Source organism: Lampris incognitus, chromosome 18 (assembly GCF_029633865.1).
Source record: "Lampris incognitus isolate fLamInc1 chromosome 18, fLamInc1.hap2, whole genome shotgun sequence".
Taxonomy (NCBI): domain Eukaryota; kingdom Metazoa; phylum Chordata; class Actinopteri; order Lampriformes; family Lampridae; genus Lampris; species Lampris incognitus.
The window spans coordinates 40,317,664-40,343,732 of record NC_079228.1 but is presented as its reverse complement, the minus strand read 5'-3'; the positions used below and the strand labels follow the sequence as shown (position 1 = coordinate 40,343,732).

Sequence of the window (26,069 nt, the reverse complement as noted above, 5' to 3'; positions counted from 1 at the left end):
CAGTCTGTAGCTACTGTTCCTGCCGTCTGTAGCTACTGTTCCTCTTGTCTGTAGCTACTGTTCCTCCTGTCTGTAGTGACTGTTCCTGCAGTCTGTAGCTACTGTTCCTGCTGTTTGTAGTGACTGTTCCTGCAGTCTGTAGCTACTGTTCCTGCCGTCTGTAGCTACTGTTCCTGCTGTTTGTAGCTACTGTTCCTGCTGTCTGTAGTGACCGTTCCTGCAGTCTGTAGCTACTGTTCCTGCTGTCTGTAGTGACTGTTCCTGCAGTCTGTAGCTACTGTTCCTGCTGTTTGTAGTGACTGTTCCTGCAGTCTGTAGCTACTGTTCCTGCTGTTTGTAGTGACTGTTCCTGCAGTCTGTAGCTACTGTTCCTGCCGTCTGTAGCTACTGTTCCTGCTGTCTGTAGCTACTGTTCCTGTAGTCTGTAGCTACTGTTTCTGCTGTCTGTAGCTACTGTTCCTGCTGTCTGTAGCTACTGTTCCTGTAGTCTGTAGCTACTGTTCCTGCCGTCTGTAGCTACTGTTCCTGCTGTCTGTAGCTACTGTTCCTGTAGTCTGTAGCTACTGTTTCTGCTGTCTGTAGTGACTGTTCCTGCAGTCTGTAGCTACTGTTCCTGCAGTCTGTAGCTACTGTTCCTGCTGTTTGTAGCGACTGTTCCTGCAGTCTGTAGCTACCGCTCCTGCTGTCTGTAGCTACTGTTCCTCTTGTCTGTAGCTACTGTTCTTGCAGTTTGTAGTGACTGTTCCTGCAGTCTGTAGCGACTGTTCCTGCTGTCTGTAGCGACTGTTCCTGCAGTCTGTAGCTACCGTTCCTGCTGTCTGTAGCGACTGTTCCTGCTGTCTGTAGCGACTGTTCCTGCCGTCTGTAGCAACTGTTCTTGCCGTGTGTAGCGACTGTTCCTGCTGTCTGTAAGTTGGTTTACATTATTAAAACATTGTTCTAGCCCAGTCTGTCCCTGAGTCGTGCATTTGGGTCCTCAGCACAGTTCATCATCCACCGACACCATGTTTTATTTTCACTTTTTGTTTTACAGTGACTATTTCTGTGTCTATATTAATTGTTGCCATTGTGTGGTGTGTTGTGCTGCAGGAGTGGAAGTGGTGGACTTCCTGTCAGGCTAACAAAAGAGAAAACACAAAGCAGATGTTTAGATGCGGTATGCAGGCAGGCTATCGATGAGTCAGTGATTTGTATGTTAATCTGCAGGCAGCGGCCCCTACTAGTGTGTTTGTCATGGTCAGCACCGCCTCTGTGTACACACACACACACACACACACACAGGCAAATGCCACGAGCCTCTAAATGTCAATTAACTGGGATTTCAGCTCTCCGGTGAATTGCGAGGGAGGGGGAGCGCAGGCATCCATTTAACCGCCAACACCCCCTTTTTCTTTTTCTTTTCTATTTACATTAGAGGGACTGGGCTTTATTCACAGTGATGAGTGCAGCAGTAGGACAGTTATCAATCACCATACCACCCACATTACAAGCCACGTGTGTGTGTATGTATATATAGTATGTACATATATATATATATATATATATATATATATATATATATATATAAAACCCTACAGTGATCAAAAAAGAGTAAAAAGACACTAACTGCTTGGTGCTGGTGCTCTTGTCTGTCTTTGGTCTTTTTTTCCCCTATTTTCTAAAGTTTTCATTACTTTTCCCCTAATAGAATTATTTAAGCACTGGTTGACCACGTCATCATTTCTTCTTCTTCTTAGAAGGTTAATTTTGTTTTCATAGTTTTTGCCATCATGTACATTGGTTATGTCATTTTACTCATCGGCTGTGTGTGTTTGTGTGTGTGTGTGCGGGCCCTGTGATGGCCTGGCGGCCTGTCCAGGCTGTCTCCCCGCCTGCCGTCCAATGACTGCTGGGATAGGCTCCAGCATCCTCATGACCTGAGAGCAGGATAAGCGGTTTGGATAATGGATGGATGGATGAATGGATGGACAGGGGACCACCGCTGGACTCAGCTTTACAGCGGTGTCTTATGGGACAAGTGAACAGGAGTCTTAAACGTGCCCCTTAAACAACAACCCCCGAGTGTGTCAGTCAGCCTGTGTCCATGACTGTCCAGCATCTATGACTTGTCTGTGGTGCTGGCCGGCTAGTTTATGGATGGTTACTACTACCTATGGTAAGTATAGGCTGCTGCCTCCTGCAGGGTGAGCCAGGAAGTAGATCAGCCATGTTGTCCCCCACTGATCATGGGACATTTGGGTAGACTTTCATTTTCATTTTCACTTCCAAGGGTTTAGATAAATGGGTTGAATTGGACTTGTTGAAACATATGTGATGCTCGTGTTCTGTGGCACCATTAAGACATGGTTGTAAAGCTGAGTCCACCAGTGCCCCAATGTCCTAAATCTCCAAAATGAAGCCGGTGAGTAAAGTGGTATCATAATTGATACGCATAATGGAAAAAAAACACAACAATGAGACACACGTTCTTAATCCTGCAACACGGATGGAACTTGTTCGTTGCAGAAGACGTTTTAGCTGCTTACTTTAGGAATGGGAAAGTACATTTAGGAAAAAGAAATGAGTTGTGAATCTCCATTTCCCCTCTTTCTTCCCTCTCGCCTCTTTCTTCTCTCTCTCTCTTCTTGTCTCTAGCAGTCAGCTCAGTCTCCACAGAGTCGACTGAAGCTGGTTTTCTGAGGGTATGAATCATTTCTGATGGCCACAAACAGACATGATCTCATGCTCGCTCTCTCACTCTCTCTCTCTCTCTCTCTCTCTCTCTCTCTCTGTTTTTAATGTTTTGAGTTTTTGTTAAATGATTGTTTTTTGGGATTGTTATAAGATGCTTATTGAGTGTTTGTACTTTGACAAGTATTGTTTATGTTTCGAAAGATTTCAAGTCTGTTTTTTGTTAAATTTTTTGTTAAATAAAGACTTGCTTTAAAATTCCATTCTCTCTCTCTATCTCTCTCATTCCTCTGACTTTAATTTGAGCCATTCTTCCTCTTCCTTCCCCCATATCTTTTTCATCATTAATCCAGCTTTTAGTCTGCCGATCTCTTTTTTCTCGTCGTACTCTCATCGTACCCCTTTACTCTGTCCTGGTCATGCTTCTACAGCTCTCTCTCTGATACTCTCTCTATCTCTCTCTCTTTTTCTCTCTCTCTGATTCTCAGATACTCTCGCTCTGTCTCTGATTCTCTCTCTGATAATCTCTGATTCTCAGTTCATAGGGCTTTATGGGCTCTGTCTCTCTCTCTCTCCCTCCCTCTCAATTCAAAGGGCTTCATGGGCTCTTTCTCTCTCAGATTCTCTGATTCTCTCTGATACTCTCTATCGCTCTCTCTCCCTCTGATTCTCTCTCTCTCAATTCAAAGGGCTTTATGGGCTCTCTCTCGCTTTCTGTCTCTCTGATTCCCTCTGACCCCCCCCATTCAAGATGGCCGCCAAACGAACCACATGGGCCATTAGTTGACCTTGGCAACATGAAAAATTCTTTACTGAGAAAACAGATTACAAAATATTTTTTTTTAAAAAGATGCCACAAAAAAAAAGCCATGTGGGTACGTGGGAAACGTTTCTGCTGCTCGGCTACAGGATAAGCGTTTTGGGTAACGGATGGATGGATGTCAGTTTAACAAACCAAAAAAAGATGCCCACTAGAGAGCGCATGCGTGCTCTGATTAAGCGAGAGACGACGGCTTCTTGTGCAGAGCTATCAGTGGAAAAGCTTGGTGAGAAATGTTTAAAAAATAGTTACAAAACATGAACATTTTCGGTTAATGTGTATCAATCCTTGCTAACAAGGTACTCTGCTGTTAGCGACCAGGTTATTGACTACAGGAGTCAGTTTTATTACTTCCGTTTTTCCACTTTTCTACCGGGAAATCTGGTAGGTCAATATGAAGCGCACGTTCGCTAGCTAAAGCTACGGGGTTGCTCCTACAGCGACGGCGTTGCTAGCTAAAACTGCGGGGTTGCTAGCTACAGCGACGGGGTTGCCAGCTAAAGCTACGGGGTTACTAGCTACAGCTATGGGGTTACTAGCTACAGCGACGTGGTTACTAGCTACAGCTACGGGGTTGCTAGCTACAGCTACGGGGTTGCTAGCTAAAGCTACGGGGTTGCTAGCTACAGCGACGTGGTTACTAGCTACAGCTACGGGGTTGCTAGCTAAACCTACGGGGTTGCTAGCTAAAGCTATGGGGTTGCTAGCTACAGCGACGGGGTTGCCAGCTAAAGCTACGGGGTTACTAGCTACAGCTATGGGGTTACTAGCTACAGCGACGTGGTTACTAGCTACAGCTACGGGGTTGCTAGCTACAGCTACGGGGTTGCTAGCTAAAGCTACGGGGTTGCTAGCTACAGCGACGTGGTTGCTAGCTAAAGAGACGTGGTTGCTGGCTAAAGAGACAGGGTTGCTAGCTACAGCGACGTGGTTGCTAGCTAAAGAGACGGGGTTGCTAGCTAAAGAGACGGGGTTGCTAGCTAAAGAGACGGGGTTGCTAGCTACAGCCTGTAGTGACTGCCAGCTTGAAAAACGAGGGCGTTTTACCGTAAATTCTGTTGCTGGAATCAGACGCTGTAACAAAACCCGGGCGGGGTACTACGGAAGTATTTGTGCAAGGTTTTGAGCGTTACAGTGTGAGCTAACGAACTCACGTTTTCATACGTTGTATAGCAAGCTAAAATTACATTTAATGTTAATTAAGGGTAAATATTTAAATTTTTTCACAATAATAATATCCAGTTCATAAGTATGGACAAAATAAACTTTCTGAAAGAAATAAGAAAATGTGGAAAATGCTTAAAGGTGTAATATGTCGTCCTGTAATACGTGCTGTAAAATTATGTAGTACATAATTCATGGTTTTATGCTCCTGTGTTAAATAAGAAGTAGAAATCAGTGAGGTCTCATGTTAAGATACTATAAGAAAGTGAATGTTTTCAGCAGTACGTGTGCAGAGTGTTTTAGCTGAAGCTGGCCTTTGCTCGATGGCGAGCCGGCCCAGCGAGCCGGCCCAGCGAGCCGGCCCAGCAAGCCGGCCCAGTGAGCCGGCCCAGCAAGCCGGCCCAGTGAGCCAGCCCAGCGAGCAGCTCCAAGCTGGGAACGTTTGGGACCAGTGTGGCCAACTGGTTTGGATTCCTTTCTTCAGAGCCTCTCTCTTTCTCTCTCTCTCTTTCTCTCTGTCCTTTCAGTCTCTCATTCGTTCATTCTTTCTACATTCGTCTGTCTCCCTCCTCTCCTTTCTCTCTCTTTTACTCTTTTTCCTATTCTGTCTTTTTGGCCATTCCCTAAGTGCCACCCTTATGAATCAGTCTCTCTCTCTTAGTCAGTGCTTTACTGACTGCCCCCTCTCTATTTTCAAACCCTCCTCTGAAATTTCAGTGTTTTCTTTCTGTTTGCTCGCTTACATATTTCTTTCATTTTTTTACCTATTCTCTCATCCTGATCTCTGTTTCCTGCATTTTTTATTTTGATGTTTTTCAGCCCATCTCACATCTCTCTCTTCCTCTCTATCATTGTTTCTCTCTTCCTCTCTGTCATTGTTTGCAGTGTGGCAGATATTTCAGTGACCAATATATGAATGACCCAGAACCAGCAGGATCTTCTTCGGAAATCTTTGCGTGTGTGTGTGTGTGTGTGTGTGTGTGTGTGTGTGTGTGTGTGTGTGTGTGTGTGTGTGTGTGTGTGTGTGTGTGTGTGTGTGTGTGTGTGTGTGTGCGCGCGCGTTCATGAGTGAGCTAGTATGCACACGCAGAAGCAGGAAAAACATTGAGGAAGGAGGAGAGCAAAAAGCGAGAGCAAGAAAGAGAACAAGAGAGAGACAGGAACTCCGGTACATTATCACTATTCTTGTCAATTCTTGCCTTGGAAAAACTAGTTCGACAGCCAGTTGTGTGTGTGTGTGTGTGTGTGTGTGTGTGTGTGTGTGTGTGTGTGTGTGTGTGTGTGTGTGTGTGTGTGTGTGTGTGTGTGTGTGTGTGTGTTACAGAAGGGGTGCTTAACTGGTTTGACAGCCCATTGTCTCCCTTAGGGAAAGAACTCGGGTTCAGTGGTTGAGTCAGTCCCATATGCAGTCGCATAAAATGAGTTGCTCTGACACACAGAGACACACACACAGATGTACGCCAACACAAGTACACACCACCTCCAAGATTAACACACACACACACACACACACACACGTCCTTATGAACGCACAGAAAATACACAAGTGTGTATATATATTCACACACACACACAAGGCATGTTGTCCTACACAAGGGCATGCAAGTGCAAACTTAAGAACACACATCTGCATGATGTGGAGATATTGTATTACACAGCATACAGGCATACACAAATGTGAGTTGCACACAGATGTGTAGATGCTCCTCTGACACATATACACATGCATGCTCAGACATGAACACACATTATATATATATATATATATATATATATATAATTCTCCCTTTGTTTCTGTGTGTGTGTGTGTGTGTGTGTGTGTGTATGTGTGTGCGTGCGTGCACGCGCTAAAGGGGAAATGTGCGCAATTATTAACACGCAAAATCCCCACGCAGCACAGCGTCCGTCATCTGGAGGGGGTCTTCCGCGTGATTAGCGGGGGTAATTTGGCGCTGGCCTACTAACCTCAGCGGTGTGACTTGCAGCACGTGCTAATCAATCGCTCACACACGGTGCATCTAATTCACTGGAGCCACCGGGGGCATCAGCTTGCACTGGAGAGAGCACTTAGCCCTTTTCTTGTAAGGGCAAGTGGGAGGGCGGCGCCCCATGAGAGAGTTGTGGTCGTTGATCCAGTGGGTTGACTTGGAAAAGGAAAGAAGGGCGAGTCAGCAGGAAGCAGAAAACACCTGTGTTGGTGCTGATTTGAAGCCAGCGGGGTGGGTGTACGTGGCAGAGGTCTCGAAAAAGCAGGAAATAACAGGACTAGGTCAAAACCTAGTCTATGGCTGGACTGCTTATGGGCCGTGTTGGAACTTGTGGCCCGTTTGTTAGCGGGACAGTCAGTGGTGTCTGTGAATTCCGGGATATTAAATGTTCATCTGCAATTTCCTGTACTGGCCCCAGTAATATTTGTTGTTAAAGTGTGCTGAAGTAGTGCGTCCAGGTAGCGTGGTGGTCTGTTGCCTAGCAACACGAGGATCTGTGGTTTGAATCCCTGTGTTACCTGCGGCTTGGTCGGGCGTCCCTACAGACACAATTGGCTGTGTCGGCGGGTGGGCAGCCGGATGTGGGTGTGTGTCCTGGTCACTGCACTAGCGCCTCCTCTGGTTGGTCAGGGCACCTGTTCGGGGGGGAGGGGGAACTGGGGTGAATAGCGTGATCCTCCCATGTGCTACGTCCCCCTGGTGAAACTCCTCACTGTCAGGTGAAAACAAGCGGCTGGTGACTCCACATGTATGGGAGGAGGCATATGGTAGTCTGCAGCCCTCCCTGGATCAGCAGAGGGGGTGGAGCAGAGACCGGGACGGCTCGGAAGAGTGGGGTAATTGGCCAAACCAATTGGGGAGAAAAGGGGGAGGGGACAAAAAAACCTGTACCGAAGTAGCATAAAGGTTATAAATGCAGTTACAAGAACAATATGTTCCAGTCATATCTTGGGATGTTTGATTTGAAAGAGAACTTAATTTAATTGTAATTATAACAACTCTAGTTATCTGTTATCTCCCTCTCCTCTTTCATTTGTTTCTGTCTGTGGATGTCTCGTTTTTATAAGACTCGCTCTGTACTGACAGGCGACTTTGATTGCACCATGAATTGTGACTTCACAAGGGAGGGGTTGTGGCCTCTGATTGCACCATGAATTGCGCATCACTTGCAATCGTCTCAAGGTCCGATTCACTAAAGACATTGTGCTGATGATATTACAGTATGGCGGCACCGTGGCGCAGTGGTTAGCGCGGTCGCCTCACAGCAAGAAGATCCTGGGTTCGAGCCCCGGGGTAGTCCAACCTTGGGGGTGGTCCCGGGTGGTCCTCTGTGTGTAGTTTGCATGTTCTCCCCGTGTCTGTGTGGGTTTCCTCCGGGGGTCCGGTTTCCTCCCACAGTCCAAAGACATGTAGGTCAGGTGAATCAGCAATTGTCCCTAGGTGTGAATGTGTGTGTGTGTGTGTGTGTGTGTGTGTGTGTGTGTGTGTGTGTGTGTGTCGGCCCTGTGATGGCCTGGCGGCCTGTCCAGGGTGTCTCCTTGCCTGCCGCCCAATGACTGCTGGGATAGGCTCCAGCATACCTGCAACCCTGAGAGCAGCATCCATGCGGTTTGGATTATGGATGGATGGAGATTACAGCACAAACACACCTGCAGAGTTTTGCAGCCGAGTGCAGTGTGTCCTTGTTTTGTGTGTGATTGCAGTCATCCATGTGGCGAAGTATAAATGGTGGCCTTGCACCAAGAACACAGTAGGCAGGCTCAACGTCCTGCTTGACGTCATCAAGTGTAGTAAGACCTGTTTGACCCGGCAACCTGAATCTGATCATGACTTCGGGTTCAGTTAAATCAAAAAGTGATGTTCCCCTCTGAAATATCCGCTCACGAGCACGCCCGGCGTGACGACGGCTACGCCGGGCGTGACGATGGCTACGCCCGGCGTGACGATGGCTACGCCCAGCTGCAGTCACTGCTGCCCTGAGCACTGGAGAGTCCGGGTGTCACTCACCACCAGGTCTCTGAAGACGCCGGGGATTTTCATTATGTCTGACTATTAGCGCTGCTGTTTATGAAGTGGACTTTTTTGCAGTGAGCCATTTGCATAGAAAGGGACCAATTTCACACTAAATGTATGCATAGTGTATGAATATGCATCCTAATGTAAATATCTTCACATGGCACCAGAGCACAGACACACTATTTGCTTGGCAGTGCAGTTAGGGGTGCATTTCACCCTTCGCGGGTGCTTGGAGAATTACACGGTTTCTTTTTGTCTTATTTGTGCAGGTTCAGCGGCCACAAAAGCCGCACAATCTTTTTGTGAGGTGGCCAGTGAGTGTTTTGTCAGAGTGATTGTTATTGGGGTGCTTCAACTGTGTGCTGTCCCTCATGCTTCTCAGCGCTCACCTGACCAATCGTGTAACTTCAGTGACATTGTTGGTCGCCTGATCCAGCGGCCCAGTCGTGTCAAACATGATCACTCAGTCAGTCAGTCACTCAACCAGTCAGTCAGTCAGCCAGTCAGTGATATTCACGTTTGTAGGGGTAGCCCTCTGGTCCAATCCAGCCAAAAACATTGAAACACAATGAGGGTTCATCATATTGTTTGTTGAAGTTTATTTATAACACACATTTTACACACAAAGACAGACATAAAAGGAATAAAAATGGGGTGGCATGGTGGTCTCTTAAGTTGCCTACCAACACAGTGATCATTGGTTCGAATCCCCGTGTTAGCGCCTCCTCTGGTTGGTTGGTGCACCTGTTCAAGCAGGGAGGGGGAACACCGTGATCCTCTCATTGTATCTGGTCAATTACCCCACTCTTCCGAGCCTACCCTGTCTCTGCTGCCCCCCCTCTGCTGATCCGGGGAGGGCTGCAGACTACCACATGCCTCCTCCCATACATGTGGAGTCACCAGCTGCTTCTTTTCACCTGACAGTGAGGCGTTTCACCAGGGGGGACATAGCACATGGGAGGATCACGCTGTTCCCCCCAGTTCCCCCTCCCCCCTGAACAGGCGCCCCGACTGACCTGAGGAGTGCCTAGTGCAGCAACCAGGACACACACCCACATCCGACTTCCCACCCACAGACACGGCCAATTGTCTGTTGGTAGGCGATGGAATAGACCACCAATAGACACCTGACAGTGAACTTTTTGAAAATGATCAGAAAATGCTGGTGTCCACAGAAAACGTTCTAGCTGTTTCCACCAGGTTAGTTCCTCCTGGTTAGTTTGGAGCTGGTGTGAGCCACTGGTCTTGGCTGTTTTGTCAATGTGGATGATATACATGTTTTTCTCCAGTTCTCTCTTCTTCTTCCCCTCCCCCCCTTCCAGTTATTCACCCTCTGAAGCTGTTGCAGCCATTCTGCCTGTCGCTCTTGGTCCCGCTCTCTGTCTCTTGTGGTTATGAGGATTACACGGCCATTAAAATGTATGAGTTCCTTAAACTGAGTGTTGTAATGTATTTGTAAAGCAGCGTCATTTGTTTGCTATTGATTTGCTGAGCCGAGTCTTCCTGGCACAAGGCCTCGCCTCCCTCCGTCTGCTGGGAACCGCTCCATTAGTGTGCATGAAACAAATCAGACAACAAGGGAATGAGGTCACAACCCTGCAGCGCACACCACTTTTAATAGATCTGCTGTTCACATTAAGAGCCCAAATCTTTTTTAATTTAGTGAATTAACTTCTCGCTAACCTGCCAGCTGGATTTAATGCATTTCTTCCTCTGACACCGAAACGGCACAACTTTACAAAGCAATCTTACGAAATGTAAAAACTGACGTAAGTAAAAGCCAACAAAGTAATGTGCCATCTCATATATTTATACTACGTTGGCAAAATTCAGAAGTGCAGCATAAGTACTCATCCATTATTGAATACCAGCAATAAAATGTTGAACAACATGTCCCTTATGTTACAATGGTATAGTTTTAGGCATATTTTAAACTATTCTACAGTAGAAAGTCTAATAAATTTGGGGAACTGAAAATGTACTTATTAGTATCCTATTACATTACTGTTTGGGATTACATTGGCCCCACCGTTTATTGCTGGACACTAAGGACGACACTGTGATGATAATCATAGGGATTTTTACATGATGTAGGCTCCGGCACCCCGTGACCCCGAGGGCAGGACGAGCGGTTTGGATAATGGATGGATGGATGCTATCAAACCAAGACGAGTTTTCAAATAACTCCCTCAAATATTTCGGACCTCATTTTGTGAACATTTTTAGTCAATGTGTTTTTGTTATGAGCAGCATGGTGGCACAGTGGTTAGCACAGTCGCCTCACAGCAAGAGGGTCCTGGGTTTGAGCCCCGGGGTAGTCCAACCATGGGGGTCGTCCCAGGTGGTCCTCTGTGTGGAGTTTGCATGTTCTCCTCGTGTCTGGTGGGTTTCCTTCGGGGGCTTCGGTTTCCTCCCACAGTCCAAACACATGTAGGTCAGGTGACTCACCGTACTAACTTGTCCTTAGGTGTGAATGTGTGTGTGTGTGTGTGTGTGTGTGTGTGTGTGTGTGTGTGTGTGTGTGTGTGTGTGTGTGTGTGTGTGTGTGTGTGTGTGTGCCCTGTGTCTGGTGGCCTGTCCAGGGTGTCTCCCCGCCTGCCACCCAGTGACTGCTGGGATAGGCTCCAGCATCCCCGCGACCCTGAGAGCAGGATAAGCGGTTTGGAAAATGGATGGATATATATAATATAGCTTTATAATGTATCTTTATAATGCATACATACACATATACACAGACTATAGAAATATAGGCTATAGATAGACCAACCCTGTCTCTGTTTCTGGCCTCCCTCTCCTCTCTCTTTCATTGTTTCCATCTGTCGCTCAATGACCCCCCTTTCTAGCTGTCTGACCCTCACGTGTCACTCCTCCGACTCTTCTCTCATCTTCTCTTTTCTTCTCAAGAGTGTCGCATCAAACTCAAAAACAAAGGGGGGCCCCATTACAAAAGCAGCTGAGTGTGACAGTACAAAACCAGACCTTGCACATCCACACACACTCCACTCTGTAATTAACCGCATACTTTGTGTGTGTGTTCAGGTGTTGGCGGGGCCCAGAGGGTCCGGGTTGAGGAGGAGTTGGAGGCATATCCCACGGAGTCGGTTGATCTACGGTGCCAGTTCATCGACGGGGGAGGCCTCACCAAACTCACCCAGGTAGGTGGATGAAAGCTAGACGGTTTCTCTTCATTCCCTCTGTTCTCTGCACTCCACATCACGCAGCTCGCCGCCGTGGCCCCAGTCCCCCGTTTCCCTCTTCAAAAGCCACCTGTTCATACTAAACTATGAGTAAAGTGGGTTTTCATCTCAAGCGAAACATGGCGGGAGGACCGGGCTGCTGCCAGCTATCATTCGTCTTATCTGGAATGGAGATGGATCCCCGTTCACCTTTTACGTAGGAAGCATTTAGCTGTCGCGCTCTCACCTCGGTTTATTTTCCACAAAGTGGCTTTCATTGGTTGAAAGTGTTGCCTGTTCAAGGGTGCAGGGTTTTTTTCTTCGACTCTGACAAGGATGGCTGGTATGTTGTGTTAGTTTTACTTCATGTAGTGTTTTAAGTCATCTTACATTTAACAACAAGGGAGCTGATCTGGCAGTTTGCTTATTAAGTTGCTTATTAATTATTCCGTCTCCCCTCCAGACGGCCGTCTGGGAAGGAAAGCCTCACCTTGTCTCCGGTGACAAGCATGTGTTTCACAGTTGTCGTCCATCATATGGTAAATGACCTGCACTTATACGGCACTTTTCTAGTCCACCGACTGACCACTCGGAGTGCTTCTACAACGTGTGTCACATCACACACTGATGGTGGAGGCCGCCATGCAAGGTGCCAGCCTGCCCATTAGCAACAGTTACAGTGTCGCGCTCAAGGACACTTCAGCACGCTCTCTGGAGGAGCCAGGGATCGAACCAGGAACCTGCAGCGTTTTTTTACCGTTGGGAAAAGCTCAGTGTACTCTAGCACTCGAACGACCGGGATTTCACTCCTACCTAAACCGACCAGGGGCCATCAAAATGACCGCCGGTGTGTAAACTCTATATTGTGTCAAGATAAATACCCAGCTGAGACATTAATGCATTACCCATGTTGGTGTGTCTGTTATGAAACTAACTGACACCAAAATTAACATGTTAATAACGATAATACTCTTACTTTTCAAACAATTTAAAATGGCTGCTGTCCACCGCCTGTAAATACTGCGAGGCCTCGGTGGTAGTCATGGTGTGTCTGTAACGTGTTGTATCCAGACATGTTGGACATAATCACACATCAAGTTTAGACTATTTCTCTGCACTGGAGGACGCTAGTGTGTTTCTAGGACAGAGCAATGAACTCCACGAAGGAAATGACACGACCAACACACGTCACAAATACTGACATGACACACACCATCATGCACACATTACACGCCATCATTCTGACCGCTCATGGTCATTGTAGGAAGATCTTATCATGACTGTGTTTCGTGCAATTGGTCTAAAACTCATTTTAATGCAAATATATGCAGGTTTAGCAGAATTCAGGGAGCGGCAGGTCTGTATCTTTTTTCCCCCCCACAAAGTTGTTAAACTTTGAAAATCCAAGCCGGTCATGATGACCGCCTTGGTCGTTCTAACACTGGAGTCAACAGTAACAGGGAGGCAAGAGCGCTAATTCTACTATAAAACTGTAGAAAATCAAACAAAAACTGTAAAAATCTATCAAATTAAACTTCTGAACAATACAAAAAACTAACTTTGATCTTTGTCTGTGGGTAACTGTATCCGCTCGCTCTCTGTCTTTCAGCATCTCTCGCTCAGTTGTTCCTGTCCTCAACAGAAGAATTTGATTTTTTTTTAAAGTTATAGTAAAAGGTGGAAGGGAGCTGTCAGGGGTTGTGACTCGTATGGCATCAAATAGCCAAGCCTATGACAGCCCATGGCTGTAATAACACAGTTACAACCACAGAAGCAGCGCTGAGCTGAAATTCACTGCTTTGTGTATAGATGGTATAGATTGCACTAAAATGTCAGGATATCACCCGGGTCGATGTCTGTGACCAGGGCGTGTCCAAGTACGTCAGTATTCGTTTTAGTGTTGTGTAGACCTTTAACATTAGGACATATTTTACTCAGCACTTGTCTAAGCGTGCTCCTGCAGTATGAGGTTGAGCCCGTCATCAGTGTAAATCAGAGGTCTTCAATGCTTTTCAGGCCAAGGACCCCTCGGCTGATAGAGACATGGCGGAGGGACCCCCCGTTTTCCCTTAAATCTTTGCAACACTAATGCTAATATGGGTAATGCTGGTGTAGCTTCAACAGTTTTTACCTTTGCCTAATTGTCCCCAATACAACTCATATTTGTGTAGAAATCCCACCTTCTGGGCATCTGGGTTGCATGGCAGTCTATTCCATTCCCTACCAACATGGGGATCGCCTGTTCGAATCCCTGTGTTACCTCTGGCTTGGTCGGGTGTCCCTAAAGACACAATTGGCCGTGTCTGCGGGTGGAAAGCCGGATGTGTGTATGTGTCCTGGTTGCTGCACTAGCACCTCCTCTGGTTGGTTTAGGCACCTGCTCGGGGTGGGAGGGGGAACTGGGGGAGTAGCATGCTCCTCCCACTTGCTACATCCCCCTGGTGAAACTCCTCACTGTCAGGTGAAAAGAAGCGGCTGGTGACTCCAAATGTATCGCAGGAGGCATGTCTGCAGCCCTCCCCGGATTGGCAGAAGGGGCGGAGCAGCGACCTGGACGGCTCGGAAGAGAGGGGGTAATTGGCCGAAAAAAGGGGGGGGGTAGAAATCCCATATCTTTTGGTTTATTTTGTATAAGTGTGATTTGTCAGAGATAGTATGCATTGATAGACATTACTCTCATTGTACCAGACTTAACCCAAATCAGCAACAGTAGTCTGCAATAAAGAGCATACAAGAAGGAAAAAGACATTTTATAAAATCTCCCTCTCACCCTTTTTTCGGGTGGTGTGTGTCTTCCTCAAGCTCGGGTCCTCTACCATAGGCTTGGGAGTTTGAGGGTTGTGTGAAGTATCTTAGCTGTTCCTAGGACCACACTCTTCTGGACAGAGGCCTCAGATGTTGTTCCTGGAATCTGCTGGAGCCACACTCCCAGTTTGGGGGTCACAGCCCCTAGAGCTCCTACTACCACTGGGACTACTGTGGATTTCACCTTCCACATCTGATCTGGTTCTTCCCTCAGCCCTTGGTACTTCTCTAGCTTCTCGTGCTCTTTCTTCCTGATGTTGCCGTCACTCAGGATTGCGACATCGATGACTGCTGCTGTCTTCTGTTCCTTGTCGACCACCACAATGTCTGGTTGGTTAGCCAGCACCTGTTTGTCAGTCTGGAACTTGGAAGTCCCACAGGATCTTAGCTCTGCCATTCTCAACCACCTTTGGCGGTGTCTCCCATTTGGACTTGGGGACTTCCAGTCTGTGTTCAGTATAGATATTCCTGTACACTATCCCAGCCACTTGGTTATGCCTTTCAGTGTACACCTCCCCAGCTAGCATCTTACACCCTGCTACTAAGTGCTGGACTGTCTCAGGAGCCTGCATCTTTGCACCGCCTGCATCTTGGGTCTTGTCTGGTGTGGTAGACCCCTGCCTCAACTGATCTGGTCCTGATTGCCAGTTCTTCTGTGATTATATTCCGCAGGATAATGCACCCTGCCACACTGCACACATTGATGGTTTGAGGAACATGGTGAAGTGTTCAAGGTGTTGCCCTGGCCTTCAAATTCTCCGGATCTCAATCCCATTGAGCATCTGTTGGATGTGCTGGACCAACAAGTCTGTGCCACGGCAGCTCCACCTCACAACATATAGGACTTGAAGGATCTGCTGCTAATGTTTTTGATACCAGATACCACAGGAAACCCTCAGGGGTCTTGTAGAGTCCATGCCTCGGTGTGTCGGCGCTGTTTTGGCAGCACATGGAGGAACAACAGCATATTAGGCGGGTGGTCCTTATGTTTTGGCTCATCAGTGTGTATGTGTGTGTGTGTGTTTGTGCGTATGTGTGTGTGTGTGCGCAGACATGCCGCAGACTACACATAGTAAACATGAGATTGCAGAAGCTAATAGAGAGCATATAGTACATGACATTAGGAAGCCTGGCATTAGCAGCAGGTGACCATCACAGCAGAAACATGGACGAGAAAGAGATCAGTGGTGAAGAAAGCCATGGAACAACAGTAGAAAGTTTAAAAAACCACGCTGAACAAAACACAGACACTGATTAGTAAGACATGAACAGAAGCAATTAGTCGATGCACAGGCAATTAGTAAAAGCAATTTGTGAATGATTATCTTCCTGATTAAGTTCCAGATGGTTTGCGTTTGCCACACTCTGTGAATGTGCGTTGTGTTATGACTGTTGAGTTGAAAGCCAATTAGTTACTGCACGAGTGAAAACCGCCTCTGACAACACCTGAATTGTGTTTTTGACAATTGGGCCGTCCGGTGATGATCTACATCTGGGTCTCATTCTTTGACCGACCCTCCCGCCACATACAGTTGAGATACGTGTTTTCCAAACACCATGTCTCAGTTTCTTTCAAACCCCGAAACACGCTGCCCCGGCACAAACAGAGCAAGAGGATAATAATAAATCAATCTTATATAGCGCTTTTCTAGTACTCAAAGTGGCTTTACAATAAATGGAGTGAAACTAGACGACACATGAACATAACACAGACATACAGGGGTGGATGGGAAGGGGGGCTACGAGAGGGAGAAGCGGCAGCATCAGACGACACCAGCAGTACTCTCCCAAGTGGACAGATATAAAGGGAAAGAAAAACAAACATCATAAATCACATAAATCACAGATGCAGGTCAAGCGCTCAGTCCCCAGCCTGCTCCAGACCAGGGGTGTATGAGCGGAAGGGGGGGGGCATGAGAAGGCAATGGAGGAAAGGTGTGTCTTGAGACGGGATTGGAAGAGTGGGAGGGATTCTGAGTCTCTTAATGATTTGGGGAGGTGAGCTCCAGAGCCTGGGATCTGCTCTGGAGAAGGATCGGTCACCAAAGCCGCAGAGGTTGGACCTGGGGGTAGAGAGAAGGGAGGCTGAGGTGGATCTGAGGGACCCAGAGGGTTGGTAGGGGAGAGGAGATCGTTGAGGTATGGGGGAGCCAGTTTGTGAAGGGCTTTATAAGTAAGAATATAGTGTAGCTGTTAAGTGCCAGGAGGATCGCCGTGACTTGTACATCGGGGAAACTAAACAGATGCTGGCTAAGAGGGTGGTACAAGACAGGAGAGCTAACATGTCAGGCCAGGACTCCACAGTCTACACCATCTACAGACCAGGACTCCACAGTCTACACCATGTACAGGCCAGGACTCCACAGTCTACACCATCTACAGGCCAGGACTCCACATTCTACACCATCTACAGGCCAGGACTCCACAGTCTACACCATCTACAGACCAGGACTCCACAGTCTACACCATGTACAGGCCAGGACTCCACAGTCTACACCATCTACAGGCCAGGACTCCACATTCTACTCCATCTACAGGCTAGGACTCCACAGTCTACACCATCTACAGGCCAGGACTCCACAGTCTACACCATCTACAGGCCAGGATTCCACAGTCTACACCATCTACAGGCCAGGACTCCACAGTCTACACCATCTTCATCTGATGATGAAATATCCATCCATCATCCAAATCACTTGTCCTGCTGTTAGGGTTGCGGGGATGCTGGAGCCTATCCCAGCAGTCGTTGGGTGGCAGGCAGGGAGACACCCTGGACAAGCCGCCAGGCCATCACAGGGCTGACACACACACATTGACCACTAGGGACAATGTAGTACGGCTGATTCACCTGACCTATATGTCTTTGGACTGTGGGAGGAAAGCGGAGGAAACCCACGCAGACACGGGGAGAATGTGCAAACTGCACACAGAGGGCGACCCCAAGGTTGGACTTCCCCGGGGCTCTGTCAATAAACGTTGTGTCCAGATGAACTTATTCAACTTCCTGTGATTTCCTTACCTGGATTATTGAGCAGCATCAAGACCACCAGTACAATTTGTTTGTCAAGTCAGTGTGACCTGAGTCTGATGTGTACCCATGTGTGAGCTGCAGAAATAGTCAATAGTCAATTTGTCTGGATTTTACAACTAAAATGCTAAATGACTTCGATTGCTGCCCACCATCTATAGTTTTATCTTAAAGGTGCTGGTTGCAAGTCTGTTTAAATCCTGACCGTTGTCTGTGTGGGACCCGCAGTGATGTTGAGCGTATTCGGCACATTAATGGACACCGGACCGCCTCATTCTCATGTAGCATGTTTATTTTGTTCATAGTCTGATAAATACTCATAAGTAATATATCAGTAAGTTAATTATGGTTCCAGTGAGTAGAACTCACGTAGACACTTGGGGCAGCTTAGGGTTCCTTGGGGTGAGGCGCAGGAGGGTGTGTCCAGAAAGTAGATGGAGAAAGTCAGGAGTGCAGCCATGTTAGCTGATGTGCTTGTGTCTCTGTATTTCCAGAAAGAGAAATAAAAGATGATTTTCAACTTACACACACCTGGAAGTCCCTTACGTGTGTCCGAGGGTGCAGCATCCGTAAGTGGGGTGAATAACAACAGCAAAGCGAAGCAAGGGAAATGCAAATAACAAGGTGCACCTTCACCAACCTGATGGGGTGGGTTCATATGTAGCGACCGTATCGTAGACTTGGGGTGAGCGGAAATATCCCCCACATCACCATCTAAAATCTATGGAGAACAAGGAAGTGTGGCGTGCTCTTTGTGTGAACAGGCGGGTCGCCATAATCCACCGCGGCACCGCCAGATGTGATGGAAGCTGAATTAACTTGCAGCACCCGTCCCGTGTCCTCTGGGGTCTCTCCTCATCGCGGAGTACACAGCTGTTAAACGTGTATCGATGAACTCAAGTCCCTCTCTTTCCTGGTCGGTTAGCGGTTTATATTTGACGCTTATGGTCTGACGAAGCCGTCGTTTTGCCGGTGCAGCGACACACTGCCACTGCAGCCGTGTTTTATGCAGTGATGGCAGGTATCAGTACCCTATGCAAACTGTAAAATGTAAGAGGAGAGGAAAAAAAGAAGTTGGGGGGGTGTAATGAGGCTGTTTTATGTGATGCTCCAGAAAATGCCAGACGGGTCCTTGAGAGCTGGTTTTGGGAGTCTGAGAGGCCTTTAATTTCATCCAGCAATAGATTCCCGGCTCTTTACTCAGGAGACTTAAATTGATTTTGACATTTTGTCACCCCGACGGGTATTATTTCAGCTTTTCACTGCAGTCAAAAGAAAGCCAAAGCAGAATAATAAATCACAAAATACCAGAGCAGTAGGAGCCCAAATGTTTGCACTGTGACAAACAAAATTGTTGTGTGTAATTGCATTGTGGGAGCGGACAGTGTGTGATGGTTTAATGTTGTGAGTTTGTTGGCGTGTGCCACTTCCAGATGACCACTGTGGCATCAGTGTTTTTCTTTCTTAATCTTAATTAAACAAATCCAGTTCAGACCAGTTCCATGTGGGGATTGGTTAAAGACGTAGGGAGGGGGTGTCTGGGTAGTGTGGTGGTCTGTTCCGTTGCCTACCAACACAGGGATCGTCGGTTCGAACCCCCGTGTTACCTCCGGCTTGGTTGGGCGTCCCTACAGACACAATTGGCTGTGTCTGCGGGTGGGAAGCCGAATGTGGGGATGTGTCCTGGTCGCTACACTAGCGCCTCCTCTGGTCAGCTGGGGCGCCTGTTCAGGGGGGAGGGGGAACTGGGGGAAACTGTCGATCCTCTCATGTGCTACGTCCCCCTGGTGAAACTCCTCACTGTCAGGTGAAAAGAAGCAGCTGGCGACTTCACATGTATGGGAGGAGGCATGTGGTAGTCTGCAGCCCTCCCTGGATCAGCACAGGGGGTGGAGCAGCGACCGGGATGGTTCAGATGTATGGGAGGAGACGTGGTAGTCTGCAGCCCTCCCTGGATCAGCAGAGGGGGCGGAGCAGAGACCGGGACGGTTCAGATGTATGGGAGGAGGCATGTGGTAGTCTGCAGCCCTCCCTGGATCAGCAGAGGGGGTGGAGCAGAGACCGGGACGGTTCAGATGTGTGGGAGGAGGCATGTGGTAGTCTGCAGCCCTCCCTGGATCAGCACAGGGGGTGGAGCAGAGACCGGGACGGTTCAGATGTATGGGAGGAGGCATGTGGTAGTCTGCAGCCCTCCCTGGATCAGCAGAGGAGGTGGAGCAGCGACCGGGACGGTTCAGATGTGTGGGAGGAGACATGTGGTAGTCTGCAGCCCTCCCTGGATCAGCACAGGGGGTGGAGCAGAGACCGGGACGGTTCAGATGTATGGGAGGAGACGTGGTAGTCTGCAGCCCTCCCTGGATCAGCACAGGAGGTGGAGCAGCGACCGGGACGGTTCAGATGTATGGGAGGAGACGTGGTAGTCTGCAGCCCTCCCTGGATCAGCACAGGGGGTGGAGCAGCGACCGGGACGGTTCAGATGTGTGGGAGGAGACATGTGGTAGTCTGCAGCCCTCCCTGGATCAGCACAGGGGGTGGAGCAGAGACCGGGACGGTTCAGATGTATGGGAGGAGGCATGTGGTAGTCTGCAGCCCTCCCTGGATCAGCACAGGGGGTGGAGCAGAGACCGGGACGGTTCAGATGTATGGGAGGAGACGTGGTAGTCTGCAGCCCTCCCTGGATCAGCACAGGGGGTGGAGCAGAGACCGGGACGGTTCAGATGTATGGGAGGAGACGTGGTAGTCTGCAGCCCTCCCTGGATCAGCACAGGGGGTGGAGCAGCGACCGGGACGGCTCAGAAGGGTGGGGTAATTGGTCGGATATAAAGAGAGAAAAGGGGGAAAAAACATAGGGAGTTGATCTGCCCAGTATACCTCCAGTATAACCATAGCGCCATGTAGGCAGCAGCTGCAGTGTTGTAAGTGAGGGTGGGGTCGATGTAGTTCTGTTGATTTGCACAGTGAGATGTGCATAAAAAGGTGGAAATCAAAAGGCAAAAAAGTCAAGGTAACAACAAAACACACTGAATAAATGGAAATGAAGTCTCTCTCTCTCTCTCTCTCTCTCTCTCTCTCTCTCTCTCTCTCTCTCTCTCTCTCTCTCTCTCTCTCTCTCTCTCTCTCTCTTGTCTCTCAAATTCAAATGTGCTTTTATTAGCATGACAAATATACATTTGTATTGCAAAGCATTTTCACATAAAGGACAATAAGAGTGCACGAATACACAACACATATACATCAACACATGCAATACAACAACTTACACAGCTACGTCATGACAACAAGATCCTGTGTGAGTGGATGTGTGGGAATTTGTCAGTCTCTGCATGTGTGTGTGTGTGTGTGTGTGTGCGTGCGTGCGTGCGTGTATGTGTGAGTGTTCACATAAAGGACAACACCAGTATACAATACAGAACACATATACATCAACACATGCAATACACATCTTTTTGCCGTCGTCTGTGTGGCCCTGTGAGTGTGTGTGTGTGTGTCTGTGAGTGTGTGTGTGTGTGTGTGTGAATATGTGTGTGTGTGTGTTTGCGTGAGAGTGTGTTCACATAAAGGACAACACCAGTATACAATACAGAACACATATACATCAACACATGCAATACACATCTTTTTGCCATCATCTGTGTGGCCCTGTGAGTGTGTGTGTCTGTGTCTGTGTCTGTGAGTGTGTGTGTGTGTGGGGGGGCTGTCCGTGTGTGTGTGTATGTGTGTGTGTGTGAATGTGTGTGTGTGAGTGAGTGAGTGAGTGTGTGTGTGTGTGTATGTGTGTGAATTTGTGTGTGTGTGTGTGTGTGTGTGTGTGAGAGTGTGTGTATGTGTGTCTGTGTGTGTGTGTGTGTGTGTGTGTGTGTGTGTGTGTGTGTGTGTGTGTGTGTCTCCGAGTGTTGTCCCGGTCCTCCCCGTTGGGAAGGAGTACAGGGTATCACACAATGTCCCTCAGACGGTGGCAGGCTAGAACATACTGTGCAGCCACAGTACAGCTGTCTCTGTGTTCACCTAGAATGTGGGGCAGTTTTCTGGGGTTCAGCAGGGCAGTGAATTTGGGGTGTCACAGTACAGCTGTCTCTGTGTTCACCTAGAATGTGGGGCAGTTTTCTGGGGTTCAGCAGGGCAGTGAATTTGGGGTGTCACAGTACAGCTGTCTCTGTGTTCACCTAGTATGTGGGGCAGTTTTCTGGGGTTCGGCAGGACAGTGAATTTGGGGTGTCACAGTACAGCTGTCTCTGTGTTCACCTAGTGTGTAGGGCAGTTTTCTGGGGTTTGGCAGGGCAGTGAATTTGGGGTGTCACAGTACAGCTGTCTCTGTGTTCACCTGGTATGTGGGGCAGTTTTCTGGGGTTCGGCAGGGCAGTGAATTTGGGGTGTCACAGTACAGCTGTCTCTGTTCACCTAGTATGTGGGGCAGTTTTCTGGGGTTCGGCAGGACAGTGAATTTGGGGTGTCACAGTACAGCTGTCTCTGTTTTCACCTAGTGTGTAGGGCAGTTTTCTGGGGTTCGGCAGGGCAGTGAATTTGGGGTGTCACAGTACAGCTGTTTCTGTGTTCACCTAGTGTGTAGGGCAGTTTTCTGGGGTTCGGCAGGGCAGTGAATTTGGGGTGTCACAGTACAGCTGTCTCTGTGTTCACCTAGTATGTGGGGCAGTTTTCTGGGGTTTGGCAGGGCAGTGAATTTGGGGTGTCACAGTACGGCTGTTTCTGTGTTCACCTAGTGTGTAGGGCAGTTTTCTGGGGTTCAGCAGGGCAGTGAATTTGGGGTGTCACAGTACAGCTGTCTCTGTGTTCACCTAGTATGTGGGGCAGTTTTCTGGGGTTCGGCAGGCCAGTGAATTTGGGGTGTCACAGTACAGCTGTCTCTGTGTTCACCTAGTGTGTAGGGCAGTTTTCTGGGGTTTGGCAGGGCAGTGAATTTGGGGTGTCACAGCACAGCTGTCTCTGTGTTCACCTGGTATGTGGGGCAGTTTTCTGGGGTTCGCCAGGGCAGTGAATTTGGGGTGTCACAGTACAGCTGTCTCTGTGTTCACCTAGTATGTGGGGCAGTTTTCTGGGGTTTGGCAGGGCAGTGAATTTGGGGTGTCACAGTACGGCTGTCTCTGTGTTCACCTAGTGTGTAGGGCAGTTTTCTGGGGTTCGGCAGGCCAGTGAATTTGGGGTGTCACAGTACGGCTGTCTCTGTGTTCACCTAGTATGTGGGGCAGTTTTCTGGGGTTCGGCAGGCCAGTGAATTTGGGGTGTCACAGTACAGCTGTCTCTGTGTTCACCTAGTGTGTAGGGCAGTTTTCTGGGGTTTGGCAGGGCAGTGAATTTGGGGTGTCTCTCCTCAGATTTCTGGAAGTAGTAATGGCGGATTTCCCGGAATGTCTTGCATTCAGCTAAAAAGTGCAGCCCTGTCTCGACAACATTGTCTTCACACTGTTGACAGAACCGTTGGTGATTTGGCATCCGGGTCTTTTTATGTCTGCCTGTTTCTATTGCTAGGTGATGCTCACTGAGTCTGTTTCTATGGCGATGCTCACTGAGTCTGCACTTCATCAGTATGTTTCTCAAATGTGTTTCTTTTATTTGAATGAGGTAATCTGCTAATGTGTCCTCTCTGTCTAGGGCCAAATAGCATTGCATCTTGCTTTGGGGTTTTGTCTTAGATTGCCGATATTCATAATAATTGTCCTTTAGGTTTGAGGGAATTTGTTGAAGCTGAATATGTTGTGTAGTTTGGACCTGGTCTTGTGCCTCTAAAGTGTTAGTATGTGTTAGTGGAACACGGTGGCTAAAGACCAGGTTGGAAGGAGAGTTCTTATCTTTGCTCAACTCTTGGTATTGCAAGGCTTTATAATGGAGAGAGTGTGGGTCGCTGAATGTTAGATGTTTCCAGAATGTGATTGCTCTTTTTTGAATTTCAATCAGAAGAGGATATTGGCCTCGTTCTGCCCTGCATGCATTGTTTGTGGTGTGCTGATGGGCTTTAAGAATGTTTTTACATGTTTCTCTCTCTCTCTCGCTCTTTGTATTTAAATGAGGTATGAATGTGCCCAGTGGAGCTGGTGGTTGTGTAAATTGTGTGTTTGTGTGTAGGGAGGTGAGGCTGCGTGCGGTAGTTGGTGGAGTCTTCGTATTTTTTTTCTTGGTTTGTTGTGTGGCGAGGCATTTTCATGAGGACTTTATGGAAGGTCTCTTTCCTGTCGTTCACCAGGTGTCGTGGATATGGGAGCCCATCGAGGGCCAGAGGGACAACATCGCCGTGTTCCACCCCACCTATGGCCAGAGCTTCCCCAATTTGTCCTTCAGGGACCGGGTCATCTTCATCCAGGGCACGCTGGAGAACCCCTCCATCCGCATCAACGACCTGAGGATGTCCGATGCCGGACGCTACATCTGCGAGTACGCCACCTACCCGTCCGGGAACGAACAGGGCACCACCAACCTGATCATGCTCGGTGAGTAGTGTCGGCTCGTACGCCTGCCTCTTTTAAAAAAAATCTATCTGAAGGCCCCCCTGCGCACACAGTCGGCAATTTTAGGCAAAACTAAGGACTGCCCCAGGTAGATTTTTCAAATCATGGCAAAAACTGTGGTCGGTTGTCTTGAGACATTCATTGTGACGGAGTTGAAGCACAAGTCCAGGTTTTTACTACCGAGGACTCACTTTCATAGTTTTTGCCATTGTGTGTATCAGTTATGATATCATTTTACATGCTGGCTACATTTAGTACATTTTGTACAGGCGACCACCGCTGGATTCAGCTTTACAATGGTGTCTTATGGGACAACTGAACCGGAGTCTTAAACATGTACTTTAAACAACAAACCCCCCTAGTGTCTCTGTCAGACTGTACCATGACTGTCCATTATCTGTGACTTCTCTATGCTTTTTTATTTTTTATTTTTTTTATGGATTTTTCCACTCTTTTTCTCCCCAATTGTACCCGGCCAACTACCCCACTCTTTCAAGCTGTTCCGGTCTCTGCTCCACCCCGTCTGCTGATCCGGGGAGGCTGCAGACTACCACATGCCTCCTCCCATACATGTGGAGTCACCAGCCGCTTCTTTTAACCTGACAGTGAGGAGTTTCACCAGGGGGAGGTAGCACATGGGAGGATCACGCTATTCCCCCCAGCCCCCCCCCTCCCCGAACAGGCACCCTGACCGACCAGAGGAGGCGCTAGTGCAGCGACCAGGACACATACCCACATCTGGCTTCCCACCCACAGACACGGCCAATTGTGTCTGTAGGGACACCTGACCAAACCGGAGGAAATACAGGAATTTGAACTGGCGATCCCCGTGTTGGTATGCAATGAAATGGACCGCCACGCCACCCAGACACGCCTTGACTTCTCTATCATGCTGGTCTAAAATATCTGTGTGCAGACAGTTTGGTGAAAAATGGATGGAGATACTATTGCTGTACTTAAAGCTCATTTTGAAACTTGTCAAACTGTCAAATTGTTGTCCTTTTCTGCAAAGCCAGGAGCAAGTAAAGATCAGGTCTCACTGTATGAGGAGTTTACCTTTTTCCCCATCGTACAATGTGTACCGAGGACTTCCTCTTTTTCTCGCTCTCGCTCTCTCTCTCTCTCTCTGTCTCTCTATCTCGCTTGTCCCCCCCCCCCCGAAAACTTTACCAGAGATAATCTATAGCCTTTTCATTCACTAATTGGATTTGCAAAGTGGCCCTCTCTCTTCACCCCACACTGGAGGGCCAAACTGACGTCAGCCAGACAGGAGGCTTCTCAGAGAAGCCATGTCGTTTGACATGATTATTAGCCTCACCGCAGGACACGGCGACCCCTTAATGATGTTCCCAGTCTATTGCAGACAGGAAAACTACCAGGATCCACCCTGCTTTTGATATGGTTACCAGATTCACAGGAAGTCACTGGAATACCTTACGGCCTTTCCAGGTTATCGTCACAGTTGATGACAGGAAGAAGCTTTCATCTCATCTCCACAATAAAACAAAGTCTCACCTACAAATTATAGTGGAGACAGGACAGTGACTTGAGTAGGTCAATTCAAATCTCAAACCCTCTCCCTCTCTATCCCTTTTGTCCCTGTCTCACACTCACACACAAACACACCTAAACCCCTCTGTATACTGGGCCAAATGACTTGTCTTGATGCATGCTCAATAATCCAGGTAAGGAAATCACAGAAAGTTGAATCAGTTCCTCTGGACACAACATTTATTGAGAGAAATGTTTCGTCACTCATCTAAGTGACCTCTTCTGTCTAAGGGCCCTGACACACCAGGCTGTCGGTGAGCATCGTGTGACCCTAGTTTTTGCGGTGTCCCCCGCACCATCAGCAGTAGCCGGACCCCTGTCGGCAGCTTTTCAGCCGATTCAGCATGTTGAATGGGCGGAGCCCGTCGGTGAGAGAGATCACTCTGATTGGCT

At 48.2% G+C, this 26,069-nt stretch overlaps 1 protein-coding gene across 1 annotated transcript in view; it reads left to right on the top strand.

The window, feature by feature from the left end:
• Positions 1 to 26,069, top strand: part of pvrl2l (PVR cell adhesion molecule related 2 like) — a 333,652-nt gene that overhangs the window by 85,155 nt on the left and 222,428 nt on the right. Inside the window, exons 2-3 of the mRNA XM_056298622.1 lie at positions 11,698 to 11,813; positions 23,864 to 24,107. Of these exons, the coding sequence (XP_056154597.1) occupies positions 11,698 to 11,813; positions 23,864 to 24,107 (360 nt within the window). The remainder of the gene's footprint in view (positions 1 to 11,697; positions 11,814 to 23,863; positions 24,108 to 26,069) is intronic.